This window comes from Dermacentor albipictus, chromosome 1 (genome assembly GCF_038994185.2).
Source record: "Dermacentor albipictus isolate Rhodes 1998 colony chromosome 1, USDA_Dalb.pri_finalv2, whole genome shotgun sequence".
Classification (NCBI taxonomy): Eukaryota; Metazoa; Arthropoda; class Arachnida; order Ixodida; family Ixodidae; genus Dermacentor; species Dermacentor albipictus.
Genome location: NC_091821.1, coordinates 352,604,149 through 352,625,049, shown reverse-complemented (window position 1 = coordinate 352,625,049; position 20,901 = coordinate 352,604,149). Strand labels below are relative to the sequence as shown.

The 20,901-nt window shown below is 40.6% G+C and overlaps 1 protein-coding gene across 1 annotated transcript; it reads left to right on the top strand.

Annotated features, from left to right (window-relative positions):
• The first annotated feature begins 184 nt into the window (after positions 1-184).
• On the top strand, positions 185-6,478 carry mRpL24 (mitochondrial ribosomal protein L24). Its single transcript, XM_065441583.2, has 5 exons — positions 185-549; positions 863-958; positions 1,092-1,192; positions 2,958-3,094; positions 6,285-6,478. Exons 1-5 carry the CDS (start codon positions 277-279, stop codon positions 6,419-6,421), a joined length of 744 nt encoding a protein of 247 aa, XP_065297655.2. The 5' UTR covers positions 185-276; the 3' UTR covers positions 6,422-6,478.
• The last annotated feature ends 14,423 nt before the right edge of the window (positions 6,479-20,901 follow it).

Genomic DNA, 20,901 nt, shown 5'->3' with positions numbered 1-20,901 from the left:
ATCGCTAAAAGCGTATTTAAAACAGCGTTATGTAAATTATAAATTATTTAAAGAGCCGTAAACGGCCGTTTATTTAAACCTTAACTTGTGCGTGCTTGTGCGCAACGTTTTGAACTCTTAGTGGTAGTTTTGTTGATTTTATGGTGTATCAGCAACACTGGTACACGCATGGTCGGGTTTGCATTGCGTCCCCCGCAAGTATGCGCTCTCCGTGCCGTACATAAGGCGCCTAAATAATTTATTTTTCTGAAGCTTTGCGGTTAATAACGTATAGAAATGCGGCTAACGTCTTTTTTACTGAAGGCGTCTAAGCTGCCCAAGGACTATGCAAATTTCCCCGAGTCGTACGTGAAGCGAGTGATGGCACAGGTCGAGTGGCGCACACCTAAGGGACCTCAGTACCGTCCGGCTGTGATTCAGCGCAAGAAATACTACTATGGCTTGGCACGTCCCTGGCAGTCGGACTTCTGGAAGGACAACATGCCTGGAGTTCCCAGCAAACACGTCTTTGTCGAGCCTATCGTGTGGACAGTGTTCCGAGGCGATCGTGTACGCACTTGCAATTGAATTTCCTGTCGTTGTAGTTATCGCTTGTCGAGGAGCGAATGTGGTTTCAGTAATTCATTAATTCTATGCAGTAAAGCGGGTTCCGTCATAGCATCATGTACAACAACCTTTCTCATATATATATATATGGCCAGTGATTGTGTCCTTCTTGTAGGGCGCTCACAACTTACAGCATTTAATTTAATTATGTTGCTCGGACAGCGAGCTCGGAAAAGATCAGCTCGTAATGTGAGGTTTTAGTTTAGCGGTAAGCTTTTATTGGGCTTCCTTGCGAATTCTCCTTTCTCCTGTACAGGTCGAAGTCCTTGTTGGAAAGGACAAGGGAAAACAAGGAATTGTGAACTACATTGTCAAGGAACGTAACTGGGTTTGTGTAGAAGGACTGAACTGCGTAAGTACTTGTTACACAAGCTGGCAAACACACATGCCATTCGCACTTTCCCGTCGTTCTTCTTGGTTGTAGTGAGGAAGCATAACTTCCGGAATGACACTACAATTCATTCCATTTCTTGCGTTTCCTTCAGGAATACCGTAGTGCTGGTTCTGGTGAAAATATGCACATCATGAAGACTGAGATGCCTCTGCTTGTCACAACCCAAGTTGCTTTGGTGGACCCAACAGATAAGTATGTAGTTGCTTAGGTCGAGGCACTGTATAAGTGCAACAGAGCTTATCAGAAGAGTTTGTGCCTATTTAGGACAGTTTTTCACCTTGCAGCGTTAAAGTGTAACACATATTGTTGGCATTAGTGTGTTGCCTATAGCTTGTGGAGCACTTGACTTTGAGCAAATTCAGGCTTATTCAGTGACAGCTGGTCTGTGCAAATTTCGTTGACAGAAGGTATGCTGCATACATATTTCAACTGATTTCATTGATTTCATGCTGGCAGACCACTAGTGCAGTGAAAAGCTTGCACATAATCCAGTCCTCTTAATACTTGTTTGTTCCCAGCAGCAAAGTGGAGGCTGTGAATTTGTTCACTAACGTGGTTTTCATAATGTCACACGCAACCCACATTATGCAGTGTATTTGGAGAGCATATTGAAGTAATCAACATTGAGTATCTGCATAAGTGGTTGTCATCAGCTTTAAATATGCTGGTGTGCTTGGCTTCATTTATGCAAAATGAGTGAAATATAGCAAAATCACACCTAACTAATGTACTCCTCTGAGCAAAAGTAAGCAAGCCAGGAATTCTGCAATAAAGCTGATTTTTTTCTTCGCCTTTGAATGTGGCTCGAAATTGAAGACTGCAGTGTAAATTGGCATTACCAACTCTCCAGTGCTGTCGTTATTTGTTTGTGGCTCTGAATTGCAAAGAAATTCTGTTTTTTCAGTGAGCCTGTGGTTTGTATATTTTTTTCATAGGTATATATGACCCTCAAGCTTCTTTCAAGAAAAGCTTGAGAAGGAGTTAAGGACCGTGCAACAAGTTACGGAGCGAAAAACAGGCATAATGTTAAGAAACAGTGGTGTGAATGAGAGGGCAAGTGGCTTTAGTCATTATTATAGTGGACATTAAAAGCAATAAGCCATGATGTAGCATTACCAACTCTTGAATTATGCGATAGCATATTTAGATTGTGATGATTGTGAAGTCTCGACAGCCGTGCATGCATGCGTCACAGATTGCCTTTCAAGGTCTCATTTATCAAAGTGAAATTTCTGTACCTTGTATCTCTTACAAACTTGCAATTTTGTGCACACTTAGACATGCTTACATATGTTCAACACACCTAGAGTTCTTTTGTTAGATACCTCCAAAGTGGTTGAAGTCCACCTGTAATGCTATAAAGAAATGTGTGACTGATGGTGGTGGGACCTAATCTCGGTCTTTCAGCATGGCAGCCTAAGGCTGCAACTATTAGGCCATGATCACATGCATTCTTTTCTTATGCCAAAGTCACTCCTCAAAATGTCTGGCATGTGATGCACATGCCAGTTTCTCGCATTGCTCTCTCCTGGCAGCCAGCGCTTTGAGATGCCGTGTTAGACTGACTGCACTGCATTCAGGATCAGCCCATATTTTCTGTTAGATGCCTTCGGTGTGAGTGAAGTTTGCCTATAATGCAATCACATTAAAATGCAACTGGGCAGGCCATTTACTGCTTAGGGTGGATGACCACTTGTATGTTAGTTACAGAATCGGTGCCAAGAGAAGGAAGCACAGTCGGAGACGAGAGAATTTGGTGGTGTGACGTAGTTAGGAAATTTGCAAGTATAAAATGGGGTCAGCTGGTGCAAGACAGTGGTAATTCAAGATTGCTGGGAGAGGCCTTCGTCCTACAGTGGACATAAATAGGTTGATGATGATGATGACATGAGCCTCTGCCAAGTTCTCGTGAAACTGAAAAAAAAATGTTTTTGTCTTTCTGTTTTTTCCATTTCAGCAAGCCAACAAAGGTAGAATGGCGTTACACCGAAGACGGTGAGAAGGTCAGGGTATCGGTGCGTTCTGGCCGGATCCTACCCATCCCACTGATGGCTGAAGAAACATACGATTATAAGCTCAAGGGTGCTTACGCTGGTAAGCAGATTTCAAAGTGCTCCTCAACTATGCAGAATGCTACAAAGCAACCCATTTCAGTGTCTTCAAAAAGCAGACTGTCCTTGTCCAGACTGCTATCATTCTGAACCCATTTCTTTTCTGTCTGAATTAACTAGCAGATGGCAGCACAATGCCAAATGAATCAACATAATTGACATATTGTTGCACTGGTAGGCTGTAATGGTGGTTTTAAGCAACTTTTGCCAACCAGACGGTTGTAGCAAACAGCTCCAAAAGAACCGTTGCTCCCACAACTAGAATGACGCACAAATTTAGTTAAACAAGCGAACAAAGACACCAAGGGCCACACAGGGGAAGTTTTTTGTATTTGATAATTGAAATAAAGAAATTGACTTTTCCCATAGAGCTGAAAGTGGATAAAAAAGCAACTTGCCGCAGGTGGGGAACAATTTCACGTCTTAGCATTATGTGTATGATGCTCTACCAATTGAGCTACCGCGGCGCTGTCTTCCGATCCACTTTCTGGGGTATTTATGTGTTACTATTACAGGTTTTCCCGCTCAGTTTAATCCAAGCGCCATTGAAAATAATCCAGGTACCAGCCAATTTAATTTGAGCGCCAGCATTTTTAATCCCAGTGCCAATAATTTAATCCAGGCGCCACCACATTTAATCCCAGTGCCATCCGAATTAATCCGCGTGCCAACTCATTTAATCCTTGCGCCAGCCATTTTAATCCAAATGCCACACATTTTAATCCCAGTGCCAGTCACTTTAATCCTGTTGGAAATTGATTGAGAAACAAATAATTCTTGCAGAAGAGGTCGTAACAGGCGTCATGAATGCCGTATATTTGTTGATGTAATCACCAGATTGGCGTCAGCACTTTAGGAGCAAAGTTTCCACGCTACTGGTGTCGTCATGGCTGCTTTAGAAACACTTCCGTGTGTTATACCGCTCACTCATTTCCTCCTTTTCGAGTCGCATTTCCGAGTGACAAGAGTGACTCACATAAGTGAGTCAGAATCATGACGGATATTACGCGGCTGGAGTTGCGATCATGACATGCGATTTCCTTCCATATCGTCTTGCATATCGATCGACAGCGTTCGCAAGGGTAAAAACTTGCTCACCATTACTCAGGCACTTGACATAATCACTAAGCGATTCAATATAGCTCACTTAGCTTGTGTCTTGCATACCCTCTTACGCTTCCAACATGCATATCAAACGAATTGGTTCTGAGAATGTAACAGCTTATTCTTGAGTGACATGATTAGGTCACTAGCGACCTACTCGACGTCACCGCCGTCACACATATCCTGATCTGGCAACTAACATATCAAAGAAAATCGCTTTCAAAGCTTAAAAACCTGCTCCCCATCATCGACTGAAGTGACGTGATCACTAGTGACTCTCGTGATGTCACCACTCTTTTCACGCATGCCCTATCCTAAACTGCCGGCATGCATATCAAACGAAGTGGCTATAAAGGGTAATAACTGGCTCACTATCACGCAGCCAATGAGGTGACCTCTAGTGACTCACATGATGTCATCATGGTTTTCACCCAACTATGCACTTCGTTTGATAAGCGTGCCGGCAGTTTAGGATAGTGCATGCGTGAGAAGAGTGGTGCTTAGTGATTATGCCAAGTGCCTGAGTAATGGTGAGCAAGTTTTTACCCTTGCGAACAATGTCGATCGATATGCAAGGCGATAGGGAAGGAAATCGCATGTCATGACCGCAACACAAGTCGCGTAATATCCGTCACGATTCTGCCTCACTTATGTGAGTCTCTTGTCACTCGGAAATGCGACTTGAAAAGGAGGAAATGAGTGAGCGTTATAACACACGGAAGTGTTTCTGAAGCAGCCATGACGACACCAGTAGCATGGAAACTTTGCTCCTAAAGTGCTGACGCCAATCTGGTGATTACATCAACAAATATACGGCATTCATGACGCCTGTTACGACCTCTTCTGCAAGAATTATTTGTTTCTCAATCAATTTCCAACAGGATTAAATTGACTGGCACTGGGATTAAAATGTGTGGCATTTGGATTAAAATGGCTGGCGCAAGGATTAAATGAGTTGGCACGCGGATTAATTCGGATGGCACTGGGATTAAATGTGGTGGCACCTGGATTAAATTATTGGCACTGGGATTTAAAATGCTGGCGCTCAGATTAAATTGGCAGGCACCTGGATTATTTTCAATGGCGCTTGGATTAAACTGAGCGGGAAAACCTGTAGAACTAACCCTTGGAGTGTTAGTCAGCACCACCACTCGCAAACCTTGGCGGCGGATGTGGAACATCCTTTCTACCACAGGCGTCACGAGTACGTGATCTTTTTAGGGTGAAGGCAACTGGTCAATGAACCACATGTTCTACCTGAAAGCATCAAGGTTGATGAATTTGAGACCCACGTTATGTAATGAAAGAGAAGAAAGGGGGTTAACAGAGGGGCCTGATTTTAATCATATCATAAGACGCCAACAAACAACACCAAGGACAACACAGGGGAAATCACTTGTACTTACTAATTGAAGTAAAGAAATGATAAATTAATGGAACTGAAAGTGGATGAAAAAGCAGCTTGCCGGAGGTGGGGAATGATCCCATGTCTTTGCATTACGTTCCATTAATTTGCAATTTCTTTATTTCAATTACTAAGTACTAGTAGTTTCCCCTGTGTTGTCCTTGGTGCCCTTGTTTGTTGGCTTTATGTGATATAATTAATAAATGTCGGGCCCGTCGGTTAATCCCTTTTCTTCTCGTTAAACACAAATTTAGTGTCACCTCGGGTTAGTATACTTCGTTGTCATTCGCAGGTTGTTAGGCGTTGAGGTTTAGTGACACTTGCTGTAGGACGTACTTGATCAAAGTGTCACTGAATTTGCTTGGCTGACCAGGGTATTGGTTTTCAAGGATACCTGTATAATTGTGCTAATAGTGCATGGTATTGTAATAATCCATAGGGTATGTGACGGGTTATGAATTGATACTGTGTGCTGTTAGCGCATTTCTGCATGTGCATACCTGTCCCTTACCCGTATTACCAAGTGCAGCTTTGAAAGGTAGTGGCATCACTATGTCTAATCTGCCCAGTGGGGCCACACTAGGCAGACTACACCCCTGATTAGCTTCACTGTGATTGAAGTCCTTTCAAACCAGTGATGCCAGTGAATTTTTTCTGTTTCCAGAGCAACCCAAAGACACCAGAGCAAAGGAGCTTGAAAAGATTACTTTTGTTCCAAAGCTGATGACGTTTGAACAAGAGATAATGGAGGAACTTGGCATCAAGGAAGACAGAGTACCTGCTAAAACTTATTGGTATTAGGCAGTATTGTAAGTTGTATTTGTTTACAGTGAGAATAAAGTTACATTTTACCATTGTTGTGGTCAGTCTTGAGTTGCAGCAGTTTTTCTGATCCATGATCAACATAGAGGTATTTAGCATACTCACTCTTACATTCCCTGCCACAACTGTGTCAATTTTTTATGGCACGTCGCTATCCTTGTAACTTTAATTTCTTTTTACCGTGCGCCTGTGACTTTTCCCATTTCTTCTTCAGTTTCACTGTTTTAAGGTTACCCTATAGGCTGCCTGTCTTTACTCTTGCCTGCCTTGTTTGAATAGTATACAAGGTCTGTGCCAAAAGTTCATGCAGCGAGTCAGCAAAGTGTGGAAGAGGGTATAGCGGCACTTCTCCCTTGCTCACCTCACTCAGAAGAACCCAGTTCGCGTCTACTAAAATGAGCTGGATTGCTGTATTACAAGGCAGAATTTTATATGTACACTTATTGTGCAACCCATTTTTATCCTTTGTCGAAATGGATAGATGAACAGACAATATCACATTTCTTGTGAAATTCAGCAAGAATGGTACTGAAATTTATCAAGTGTTGCAAAAGGCCTATGGGAACTGTGTTCAAGTGGCTCCAGTGTTCCTAAGGGAGCCATGAAGTCCCCAAGAACGATGCAAGATTAAGATGCCCCTTCACTTTGTGCAATGATGAAAATGTAGATTATGTGCATTGTGTTGTGCTCAGTGACTGCTGAATGACTGTTAGAACGATTGGAGAAGGACTTGTTTTGGAAAAGTCTGTAAGCAGACTTTTCACTTCACCAGATTTTGACTGAAAATATCAAAATTAAGCAGGTTTGCACCAAGATGGTGCAAAAATTGCAGACTCCTGAGCAAAGGCTGTGATGAAAAGAGTTACAATAATTGAAAAACTTCAGAGAGCGATGTATTCTTGTAAGGGGTCATTACCGGTGAGCAAATTTGGATTTACGAATGCAAATAAGAAAAAAAAAAGCAAAAATCGGTAGTGTTGATTGTGTTTCTTGACTGTCATAGAATTGTGCTCCACAAATTTGTACCTGAAGGTCAAATTGTCAATGCAGTTTTCTGCGCGGAGGTCCCAAGGCATCTGAAAGATTGTGTGCCGTGTCCAACCAAATTTGTCGAAACAGGGGTGCTGGATTCTGCACCATGATAATGCCCATGCACACTAGGCATTGATAGTGCAAGAGTTTTTGGCACACAATTTCATCACAGCTGGAGCATGCTCCCTATTTCCCAGATTTAGCCCACTATAATATTTTCCCCAAAATAAAAGCAGGTGCTCTGGGGGCATCATTTTGGTGATGTAGCAATTCAAAAGGAGCATCATCACTGTTGAAATGCTTAATGGACTACTTCCAAGGGTGCTTCGAGCAATTGAAGAAAATGTGGAAATGGTATGTTGTGTATAATTGGAGTATTTTGAAAGTTAACACATCAGTGTATCTGAAGTTCATGAAGTGGATCTTTTCTAGTCGTTCTGCAAGAACATTTGGGACAGACCTCATACTGTGATGTTTGCTGTGTTCTTGCTGCTAAACTTTTTAATTAAAAATTCACTGTCTTAAACACTGTTAAATATTTCCTGGCATTGTCTGCTACCTTGACTGCCTTTGGATATAGGTGTTCTAAGTGGAATTTGTAGCTCTGCCATTGTCTAACACAATGGCTTTTTTTTTTTTACATATCTGTGCAACTTGCATCAAATCTTTTATTGCCATAAATAGGACAGATCTTTTGACATAGAGCACTTTTTTTTAGAGTTAACAAACATTTTTAATCGCCTAAGGCAGATAGTCCAATTGTAGTTGTTGAGCGAAGCTGAATTATTTAAATAGGTTGGCATTACTTACATGAGAAATCAAAAGACCTAATTGACTAATTAAGAAAATTTTAGTAATTATCATTACAACAGACAATTTTCAAAAGGCTTGTATAGCAACAAAGTAGACTACTACTGCAGTGGCTACAGGTGCAAAATGTTTATTGGCTGTACACTGGTGTGGTTTGTACATCAAATACACGTGTTGACAACAATGCCATGGAAGGTCCACCCAAGGCCATAAAGGTGCGCGACAACACAAGTAAAAACAAACACTTGTGCTTTTGTGCTTCTGCTCAACTGGGAGAGGTCTTGTGAGTGCTGCATTACAAAATTGTGTAAAATTTCTTGAACACTGAACACTGCATCCGAAACAGTTTAACACTGCTACACCTTTTTTTTTTTTACATTGCAATTGTGCAGTGATATGAGGAATGGAATCATCACACAAAAAACTGCTGTGCAAAATAAATTGGAGCCAGATATAGACGGGGCAACTTACAATGTACAATGCACTGAGGTGGTACTTCACATCTTCACAGAGGAAAACTCTGCTTATACCTTGCCCATTCAAACACATTTCAATTGCAAAAGTGGGTCTTGTGCTACTGCTAAATTGTTCTGACAGATTTGTTGCATTTCAAGAAGGAAGTCAAATTCTAGTGACTGGTTGAGGCAGATCCTTTATTTAGACCATAAAATATCTTGTAAAATATCTAAAGCAAATTAGAATAAAGAAAACAATGAAGCACCATGTTTATGCTGTAGCACTGCAGTTGAAACGAATATCTGCAATTCTGCAAACTGCTACTTATAGGGTAACTAAAGCAAACATATTTTCTATGTCACTGCCAGTCATACAAACTAGGAGCATGTTATACAGGATGTTTCACGTAACTTGAACCAAGGATTTTAAAAAAAAAAGTGGTTAACGGCAGCTGAATGAAACCAGTGGCATATGGTGTGTTGTCATGTGGAGCTCCCTGAAGTATCTTTTATATTCAGCTTAATTAATTAAGATGAATTACGCAAAATTTTGTATATTCACTTATTCACTTATTAACTGTATGCCGAGCCTATTTATTTATTTATTTATTTATTTATTTACCCTCAGGGTCGTTGGGGCGTTACAGAGGGGGTGGGTACATGGTCGAACAAGAACAGAATCTTAAGTTGTGGATGAAATCAAGAAAAAGCACTATCGCTTTTCATGGACCAGGGTGGTTCCTTTTCATGCGCAACTGCCAAAAATGTTGACGCACTGTGAAGCCGATGCCTAGAGCTGTGCCTGCTCACTTCACCATGGTCCCCCAGCACGATCCTTTCGCATCAACCGCTATTCAGAGTGCAGCAATATGATAGCGCATGAGTGCAATCATGTAGTTTTATTTCATATTTTGCGGGCTTTCTTTAAATGATGAAAAAGATCACTATGCAGCACGTACATTGCCACAAAAAATTGGCTCGGTTGCTTCTGAACCCCTTCTCCAATTCAACAAAATGAACTAGGCCCTAAAGTGAATATCAGAAATTTTACATAATTCATCTTAGTTAACTAATTAAGCGGAATATGAAAAATACTCTAAGGAGCACCGCATGACGGCATACCATATGCTGTTGGTTCTATTCAGCTGTGGCTAACCATTTTATTTATATCCTAGGTTCAAGTTACGTGAAACACCCTATATATCCTGTGCAGGATCATTTATTTTCGACCCTCTTTAACGCATTAAGTTCAGTACCTCTATGTTGAAAAATTATGAAATCATAAAAATGATGCTTCAATTGTTTTGCAGTTTAAGTATCCTTGCAAAATATTTGTCGGAAATTATAGGATGTATACAGTAAGTCTACTGTAAACAGTGATTAGAATGTGACTTTTTGAAATGTTACAAATTTATTACACATTTTTTTATTAAGTGCCTAGGTCAAGTGCTGCAGCTTTCTAAGCAGAGATGCTGTGTTCGTGCACAACTTCAGCACCAAAGTGCTTGTGCGTGAGCACGAGTGATCTCTTAACTTTCGTTGTAACATGCATCAGCACACTCAAATTTTAAATTGAGGCTCCGTTTACTTCTGGTTCCATTTGCAGGTTCTACGGGGTTTCTGTCACTAACACAAAACATTCTGTATCACAATGTGCTGGGTTTCACAGCATCATGGAGGATGTGGTACATCAATATGGCAGACTATCGTACAACAGCACGTAATTAAACGCTCGCTCAATCCACACAAATGTCAGCTTAAGCAAAGCTGGCAGCTATATGCACCACTGCAACCATGGGCAGCACAACTTTGGCAGCACAGAAACGAGTAGTAATGGGAACCAAAATGAGTACAATGCTCTCTTCTCAGTGTCATGTGTATGTACCATCTTTTTGTGTGTACAGGCTGCCCTTACATGACCTGCAGAGTCTATTAAGGCCTAAAAAAAAAGGAAAGAAGAGAGAGAGATCCATGCAGTATAACTGCACACATCATTAATTTCTCAGGAAAAGCAACCTGGCACTGTTCTTGGCACAATCATGGTTCCAGAAACAATAACATGCATCTCTCTCTGTTGAAGTACAGTGTAGCTTCACAGCAATTAAAAGCCTTAACATGCTGATTCACAGCTGTGTGTTTTTGCTGTGAAGCTACACTTGAAAGCCAAGCATATAATTAGTAGTACTCTCACTTTCTGCTAAATTTCTCGAATATTTCGAGCAGCTTATATCCACAAGAAACACAACATGTCCCCTTGCGTAGGCTTGCCCATCTGTGCTTGTCCTTATTTATGAGGCTGCACCACGTGGCACGTATGCACTGCAGTAGTCACAATCTGGCCCTCCGAACGCAATGATCGTGATGAGCCAATGCAAATTACACATAAGAACTAAAGTGATGTCGGAGTACAAAGGGACCTAAAATTGTTGTTTTATATGTGAAAAGAAAATGGCAAGGTAGAACAACTAAATGTACAGAGGCTACACAGTTGGCTGCAAATAGTGCTGGCAAACTTTTTGAATGGAATTAGTCTGCAACTGTAATAAACAAAGGCAAAGTTAGAGTATAAGAGGAATAAGAAAAAAAAAGACACATTATGAGGTTTTCATGACAAGACATGAGGGCTCCGCAAGATAAAAGTATAAGCATGGATGGCTGTTCTACAAAGAATAAAATGAAATAAAATTCGGGGAATTTTTGCACTAAACCACAATCTCATTATAAGGCATGCTGCAGATGGAGACTTTGGATTAATTTCAACCACCTGGCATCCTCTAATGTTAAGTTGCATGGCGCTCTTGCATTTTGCCACCCCTGAAGAGCAGCTGCCGTTGCCGGTATCAAGCCTGCGACCTCAAGTTCAGCGTTGCAACACCATAACAACTAGGCTACTGCAGCAGGTGGAAAATGGAACTCCCGGTCACCTCAGTTATAACGAAATGCTATGATTCATGGACAAATAATGAGCCAAAATGCATGCACTGTAGCCTGAACACGTGGAAACTAGACATTAATCAGATCATCAATACTACCAACACAGCACAGCGTAACGGTTCACATGTTGGCGTGATTGACTGCGATGGATATTAGATACTGCAGGCACTACAAGAACTGAAGCCGCGGCAGCAGACAACAGCAGTGGGTATAAACACATGATTTAACAGCAAGAAAATATCTCACGGTGTGAGAGATTCACAGGACGTATACATGACTGGATTTACACGATATCGGGGTGTGAGAGTCACTTTATTTTCCTGTAATTTATTTCATGCCTTTGTATGCACACCGCTTACTGTCCACCACAGTGCTTTACACCAAGATTACCAGAGGAAAACTTGATGCAGGTGTCTGCATTTTCCATCACTGGTGATTAAGTCAATATAGAAATGACGGACAGCACATAGCATTGCCTGATCTTTGTCCTTGTGGCTTCAAATGCCCTTGCGGCTTTGTATAATAACATCTTTGAACCTTGTTTGCCTTTTCAAGAGCATTACAACCCAATGATTAACCTCGGCTTCTAATAGCAATTGTTTGGCTCAGAGCATTAATGAGAAAGAAATATTTAGGACATCAAAAACAACTTCGCCCATAATGACTGTTGTGGTCCATCCAGCTGTCATCCTAATTTAACATACACTGATTTATTTATGCACTGAATATTATAAAATGAACTGGTTGTGAACATATTTGTAACTGTTCTAAATAAATGCCTTGACTGCAATAGGCTTTCTCCACAAAGCCAAGCTAAATCAGAGAAATATGTGTACTAAATATTATTCCCTCAACCAGTGAACAACTTCAGTGGCCAGTTTACTCCTAGTGATCTTGCCATGAGGGTCCTATCTTATCTGTCTTACAACAGAGAATCTAGGAGAACAGGGCATGAGACTATATAACCTGCATATCATCAAAATGACTGCAAATGGCAAGTCCCTCCCATTTTCAAAAGAAGATATTGTCCTGCTGTGCTGCAAGCTAACACAGAAGTAAAAATTTGTACTACTACTGCTACCTTTGATGTGATAAAATTAACATCCTATAATGAAGTCGCAAGAAACAAACAGTGTTAAAGAAGCCCTGAAACACCTTTTTTTTTTTTTAACTGAGCAACACACTGGAATGAATGTGATGCCTTTTGAGAAATATGTTCCAAATGAATTTCTTTAAAGGAATCTAACATGAAAGGAGATACAATTGTGCAATGTTTTACTTTTCCCATTTCTTACAGTTGGGGTGGCACTGATGACAATGCCCTGTTTATTGCTCCTTTCTTTTCCCCTCTTTTAATGCTGTGGTGCTCTTACGGTAACCCTTTGAAGCTGGCGTCTGACAAAGACATCTGAGCACAATAAAGGAGTAATCACAGGCCAAGCGGGATGCACTAATTAACAACCACTGCTGCTTCATTTTATAGAAAATCTGGGAAGGGTTGCATGCGTTTGCCTAATTGCTGGCATCTTTGGGCCATCATGCTTCTTATAATGTCATCACTGGTGTTGCCCACAGATAGGAACATTTCCTGCATTCAGGAAATGTCTCAGTGTGCCATTAATAGCCCAAATAAGTCAAAACCTAGCCTTTGTAAGGGTTCGTTAATGCTGGTAAGTTGGATGTGACGTAGAAGATGCAACACAACCTGCAATTACAGATGTTTCTTTTTCATCTTTGTACTGTATCTGTAGTTACTTGAGAATTGACAATCTTTAGATGCTCTATAATATTTCAAGGACAAATTGTGTGCAAGCTGTAAAGCATATTTGCACTACAGTAACTTCCTACACAGTCATATCATGAGAAGCCAACAAGCACTGACACTAAAGACAACATAGGGGAAATTACTTGTGCTTAATAAATGAAATAAAGAAACAATAAATTAATGGAAATTAATTTATTGTTTCTTTATTTCATTTATTAAGCACAAGTAATTTCCCCTATGTTGTCCTTAGTGTCAGTGCTTGTCGGCTTCTCATGATATGACTAATAAATATCGGGACCCTCAGTTAACCCCCTCTCTTCTCCTTCCTACACAGTGTAGCATGAATGACTTGTTAAACAGTTATAAAAGTGCAACAACTTTGCCTGTCTAAAACAATATTTGCATAAATCTTTCAAGAAAAACAGTGAATTTTAGGAAAAAGGAAAAATGATAGAGAGCTGCCTGGTTTGAAGGCTTTCATCTGAAGTTTTTTCTTCTCAGAAACAAGCTAGCAAAGCTCTGGGGAAAAAAGTTGTTTCTTCACAACAATTAAATCTATGAATAATCTTGCAACACCCTTGTAGAGCATCACAAGTACAACGACAAAGCTTATGGCATTGTCACACAGATTCAGGCGACGTGGTATTGATTTAATATACACCACATATCACTCACTGGTTGGGGACGGGATGGACATGAAGATGCACAGATTTCTATCACGTGGTCCACCATTTTTTACTTTGACCGCCTCTAATGTGGTAACACTCAAACATGAGTTGGTCTATCAAATATTACACCGCAAAACATGGCAGTCAAGTGGGACAACAGCAACCAAACCATTCAAGGCTCGGTTCCTCCCTCAGCTAACAACCACCTCAGCATCAAGCTCTTGCAGTGATGTTAACATTACATTCCCACCTACTTGTCTGTATCTAGTAGCCTTAAAGAGACCTGTGTTCTATAAGAACAGGGAAGACAAATGTTTCTTGAAAGCATGCTTTTTTGTGTCTTTCACAGTCCTGCACACTTAGCGATAGTTATGACACAAGAGCATTCAGCATAGTTGAACGAGCAACATGAGCACCATCTTGGTTTGAAGCAACAGACAGAGAAGGAGAGAAAAAAGTTTGTTCTCTTGTTGAGCTGTGAACCCTGAAGGGTATATAAATTTTTGAAGAGTTTTCATATTTTTTTCGCCTCAGCAAGCCAACATGAAACTGACTAGACGATTCAATCCAGCTGTAATTCAACAGCATTTTTTGGTGGCAGTCTTTTTCCAGTGTAAATAAGAACGCTTTGGCTTGACTTGAAATCTTGCTGATTTACTTTGTATAGATGAACACAAGAACAGATATGTTCAGAAACCATTTGAAAGCATAAAGCTTATGAACTATGTGCACCAATTTTGATTTGGAAGCCATATTCTCTTCAGGCACCATTCAATTATATTGGCCAATTGATCTATTTTATTCTATATCTTTCATCTTCATAATTACTAAAAACAGAAAGCAGCAAAATGGATTAAACCTTTTGAATTTTTTTGCAAGTTTCACTGCATGCCTGAGCTCTGGGTAATTCACACACAGCATCAAAATCTATTATATATTGTGCCTTGTGCATGATGCAGACTTCCTTTAATATTGGTGCATTATACATGTGATAATTTTTAATTAGCTACTGTTATATTTGTAGGTTTACGTAAGCTTCTTGCTAAGCATGTATTTAAAGAATTCTATTTTTTTTTGGTACTTGGAAAATACAAAACCATTTCAGAATTCATTAGGGAGATTTAGGTTTTGTGCTGCCAGCTATGGGATGCAAACCGTCGGATGTGCAAAACAATGCAAAAAAGGTATACAAAAGAACACAAGCAGGGAATGCGGCGTTGGGTAGGCAAAGATGGTTGGGTGCACAGTTTCCGCAACCTTCTATTAGAGATAGGCAGCATGAAATGCAGTCACCAACCATGTAAAAAAATGCAGAGATGACATTTTGGACCCTATTAGGAAGTTTTATATTGGGGGCATCTATCATTGTGGCCCCAAAGAGCTTTGCGCATGCAAAAGCAAAGAGTTTTAAACTAGGGTTTAGCTTTTGCTCTTTGTGTTGTGCGCTTGCAGCACCTCGACGAGCGAAAATGAAAGCTTCAACAAAAGGTAATCAAAAGCACAGCAAAATAATTGCTCTTTCTATACATGCTTCATCGATTACAAGTCTGTACAGTGCTTATAATAAACTGTGTCATGTTAAGCTCTGAATTAAATCTCAACCAACCTAGCAACGAGATGTACTAGTGTTAGGCCTGGCAGCCTTCAGGTTTGGCTATTGATTTAAGAAATAACAATGATTTCTCCCTCAACCCTTGTTTTTTACATGGAATGAGTGAAAGTGAAAGCCTTTGACATTGTTCATTGCTTTTGATGGCTGCAGGTTAACGAGGACTGGGGTCAAACCTGGTACAAGGTGAGAGCCATCACTTCAGTGGGTGCCACCATGTTTGTTGACGGCAAACCTTTGCATCGAGTTTGGATCGGAGTGCTATTTTCATGAATTAGCATCGCCAATCTAAACGCTAAACTCTGTTTGCATCTCTTGTGTGCACAGTGGTCCTGACGCTACTTTTGCGGGGCTGCAAGACCTTTCGGGACCTTATTTTAATACTCTCACTATCATCAAAAACAGCTGCATGACCATATATGCTTGCACCACTAAGCATCCCTCCCATCTACAGATCTACCTCATTTTTTTTAGCGCCATCTTCTCTACATAACCTATTTTTGTAGCACAGGTCTAATCAGAAGTGCCTTAATATGTACCCAACAAAATTTAAATGTCACTACTTTCAGTAGAAAACAAGGGGAAGTCAGGGGATTGAAATTCAAGACACTGAGCAAAATGAGAACAAGGTGAAAATATGAGCCAACGTTTCAACAAATGGACTGCCATCCACCTTGAAGAAGACAAGTCCACTTGTCAAAATGTTGGCTCTTACTTTCACCTTGTTCACGTTTTGCTCACTACTTTCAGTAGTTTATTTTTTTTCTTCTTTGAGGCATTTTCAAGACATGTACATTGTTGATGCAGTGCCCGAAAGAGGTACTGCTTACCCAGACCTGCTTAAAACCAACAAGGCACACCAGCAGGAGCGTGCATGTTAGCTCCATTCAATTTTCAAGTTTTCTTCATAGCCATGCTCATGTAAGGTATTGTCCTTGTATTTTGCAGTAGGGGGAAAAATTGAAATGGACTGTTGAGTACAGCTCAACCTTGGCACAGAAATATAGCTTTAAAGAATACAAGCACTACAATGAGAATGCACATGATTATAGATAAGCTGCAGTCTTTACAATTTCATGATTTAAGTTAATAGATCTGTGCTTTTGGGTGGTATGGTCATAATACTGCTTTCATGCTTCAATTGCTGTTATGAGCAGTTTAGGAAGGTGAATACACATGGCAAGCATCAAACCATTTTTTTTTAATTGTGTAAATATTCTTCTAATTGTAAGTGTGAGGAACTAACAGCTCTGATTCTATAAACGAGGTGTTTATGCAAGGAGCCAAGAAACAAATGCTGCAGTGGTGCATTTTTCTTTCTCTTGATCAGCTTGACATTTGCTCTGTAGAGGTGTGCATCACGTGGTAAATGACATAAGGCTCCAGAAGATGTGATTTTTTTTTTTTTGAGGAGCTACAGTTTTTTTGTTTCTACATGTCTAGATCTGCACATCAGTAGTGTCTTCTATGCTTTTATAGTGTAGCGTTAATGTCATGTCATTACTGTTACTGCGCTCTCCAGGTGTTAAGTGCGCATCACAGTACAGCATGTACACATGCATGTTATGTTAAAGAGGCTCTAGAGAGCACACTCAACTGTTTCACTTTATGCAGCTGGTGGGAGATTTTTTTTTAAAATAAAGACTAATCCATGTATTCTGAAATGATCCTCGATTCAAAGCTCTTCCACCACTTCACCAAGTTGAGCACAGCGCCACCCCTTGACCGAACAAGGCACAATGCTTCCCAAGAATTGCTGTGGTGTGTTGGTGAAACACAGTGACCGCTTCTGTCGAGGGGCGCCGCTGCCATCCACTTTCTCAAGTTGAGGTAGAGTGTTGAGCGCATGAACGTCCTAGAATATAGGGGTAAGTATTTCACTTGTGCTAATAACTGTTTGTTCAAACAACCTGAGAGAGTCTCTGCTGTTGGCACTTCATGCAAACAAGAAGTCATCGAAGCACTTATAGACACACCGGAAATTATTATGAATGCTGAAATGTGGGTGCACATAAGTTCCAAGAGACAAGAAATTTGTAGAAAGTGCCTTCATGTTCATCACCTATGAATTTTGCACCTCATGGTGTTTGCACACTAGTACATGCACACTACTGGAGAAAGCACTGATTCGCCACTGAATTGCTAATCCTTTATACCAAGCAATGGGCAGTTTCATTTCCTCCCTTTTAGGCTACAAAGCTTCCTAGAGTGATATAGAGTACCTCAGCCATTCAGTTTTCTAAAAAAAGTTACTGGAGGGAACTCTGCCGTTGTGATTGTTAAGTTATCACGGGAACAATAGCTAGTACATGGATTTGTTTGATCTTCATGCTTGTGGCAGTAATTCCTCCATTCTTTCTTTCGAAACTTCCAAGCACTCATATTTTTTCTAAGCCCATAAAGGCAATAAGCTTCTGCACACATGTATAATCATTGCGAATAGGTTGCGTCCAAATGGGTCCTTCAGCAACAGCTCCCCGAAAGTAACGGAAATCAATTTCGAAACCTATGATTTCGCTTACTGTATGTCCCAGGAGCAATTGTAGAAGCTGGACACATGTCATGGCTGCCATACTTTGAACATAATCTATTTTTTTAAGTTTATAATGCAACATTTTGTTGAAAACAATCAATTTGCAAACTTACAAAGCCATCTGAAGCCAAATGGAAATATGTTTAGGCAAATCTATCCATGTACTACCCATCAGTCCCATGCTAGCTAAACTGCCATGCTTGCAATTCCCATTGACACTAGTGTCAGAATTCCACCTAGTAATTTTTTGTAGAGAACTCTACGGGCTCAACAGCACTTCTTCCAGTGTGGCCAGAGTAGGATGGCCAAAAGCTCCAACTAATAAACTGTGATACAACACACTGTAGCCGTGACTTGTAGCTGAACAAAGACAGCTACAATGCATTTAACTCTATCGGGTTAGCTGCAGCTCAATCAATAGGGACCTAGCAGCCGTTTCTACAGGTCAGGTTAGACAGCTTGTCCATGTGCAAGAGTGCATGACCCATTCACCAATTCAGTGCAAGGTCACACTTTCCTCGCACAATTCAAGTGTGCAGTGATTTACAGCAACTTGCTCAAAATGCAAGCGCACCAGTGAAATGAGCAACATCGCCCTAAATTAACCAGACAAATGCACATAGGACAAAAGAATGTCTCGCCCAGATCTTGTCATAATTGTTTTCACAATTCACTCCTTTTTCTTATAATTATTAACTTGTATGCTGCCATTATTGCCAAGATCAGCCACATGACACAACAGTTTGTACAGAAAGGACAGAATTCAGGACAAAGAATTGTTACAAAATATGGACCCTGCTCCAAACTGATTGGTGGTACTTGCCATAGAAGATCTTGGCTGACAGGCATGATTCATCCACCACCACCACCCACCACCACCACCCACCATTACCTTGCACCCACTGTCTTAGGATGTGAGCTGTTCCAATGCCTGTGCTGAAAGCCATTTATGCTTGTACTTTGCTTATGAAAAACTGCTTTGTTCAGGTGGCATCTGGTGCACTATAACACATACTCTGGCTGTAAATGCCGTATTACAGGAATAGAGAAAACAAAAATATGGTGCAGCTTTGTTAAAAAGAAATGCTTTGTAATTGGCTTAGTAGCTACTTGATGAAATACATATATTTGCCACGGACAAACAAAGACAGCTCTAAACCTTTTCCAAATCAACTTGATTGAAGGTAACCTTGGTAATCAGCCAATTTGAAGGAAAATATGTTCGTACTGAGTACTCTAAATGTGCGTCCCAAGCCCTGCACAAGCAGACTGCAACACTTGGTGAGTCAGCCTGTTCATGTTCTACTGCAACTTACACGGATTGCAACATTGCTTGTTGGACAGAAAGGGCCTTTGTGAAATGAGCAGGCTGCATGCACACCCATAAGTACTGGTGTACTCTACTACTAATATAATCATGCTAGTGTAATTTTAGAAAATGGCAACTAATTGAGGTAGGGTGTACCATAACTTCTTGGAAACATTATTGTACTGCCACTGTCAGAGTTAATCTAAAGATACTAGTGTATGGCTTGCCCAGCAACTAATTGCATGGAGTAATAGCCCCCTTTGAAAGTGAGAGGACCACTTGTGAGCTAAGAGTTTGCTTAGGTGCTTCCATAAATGACATAATGCATATTGCCAACTTGTGCCCTAATGACTCTGCTGAAACTTTGAGGGTAACAACAAAATTTCATAAAAAGCTAATTAATCTGCTAATAGTCGAATGAAAGATCAGAAATCATATTGTGTGGTTTAATGTCTCTAAGCTGCACAGTAGTTTAAGAGGAGACATTATAGCATGGGGCTCTAGGTTAATTTAGACTGCCTGGAGTTCTTTAACGTGCACCTAAACCTAAAAAGCACAGGCATTTTTGCATTTCATGCCCCTCAGGATGTGGCTTCTAGTAGTGCAGGAATTGAATACATGACCTTATGTTCAACAGCATAAAATGATAAGCATAACACTGGAATGACTGATAGAAAACATGGTAGTATTGTTTAGTGGTCAAATGTGGGTGGTTGATATTCTAGCTGAGATTAAGTGGAAGGAGTGGAGTTCAACAAGTCATGTAGTTTGTAGATCAGACAACCAGTGGCCTGTTAAAGAAAACAGAGTGGATGCCCAGGGAAGGGCATAACACTAGTCAACAACAGCAGCAGTTTAGATGGAATGACAAGAATGGAAAATTTGCAGGCAAAGGATGGGTTCAACTGATTCGTACGAGACAGGAATAATTGAAGATCTGTGGGAGAAGCCTTTGTGACACAGTGAACTCAATATTGGTTGATAATGATGATCAACAGCCATGACAGGCTGTGGTGCAGCAGTTGGCAAAAGGTGTACGTACTTGCATGCTGCCACTTATGACTCAGCGGCCAATGCATGGTTGCGCTAGTGTCTGCATTAGCCTTGCACTTGTATATTCAGGCTAACTCTCAAAGAAGCAGCACCAGTGATGTTAACTCAGTCAAAGACAAAGATTTCTTTTACTGATCTTTCCTTTTTATCTGGCATTTGTCCTTTTTGTTCCTTCTTGTGTTTATGTCTGTACGTCTGCCTTTCAGTAACATGAATCTGAACCAACTTGCTCAACTTTCAGTTGCGTTAAGATTTTATGTTTCTTTAGCATCAGTGAGAAACCTTTTGCCA

Excerpts from the sequence above, each read along its gene's own strand:
- mRpL24 (XM_065441583.2), top strand. The coding sequence starts at position 277 with ATGCGGCTAACGTCTTTTTTACTGAAGGCGTCTAAGCTGCCCAAGGAC. Across the intron at positions 959-1,091 it reads GTGTAGAAGGACTGAACTGC|GAATACCGTAGTGCTGGTTC; the intron begins GTAAGTACTTGT and ends CGTTTCCTTCAG. Across the intron at positions 1,193-2,957 it reads TTGGTGGACCCAACAGATAA|CAAGCCAACAAAGGTAGAAT; the intron begins GTATGTAGTTGC and ends TTTCCATTTCAG.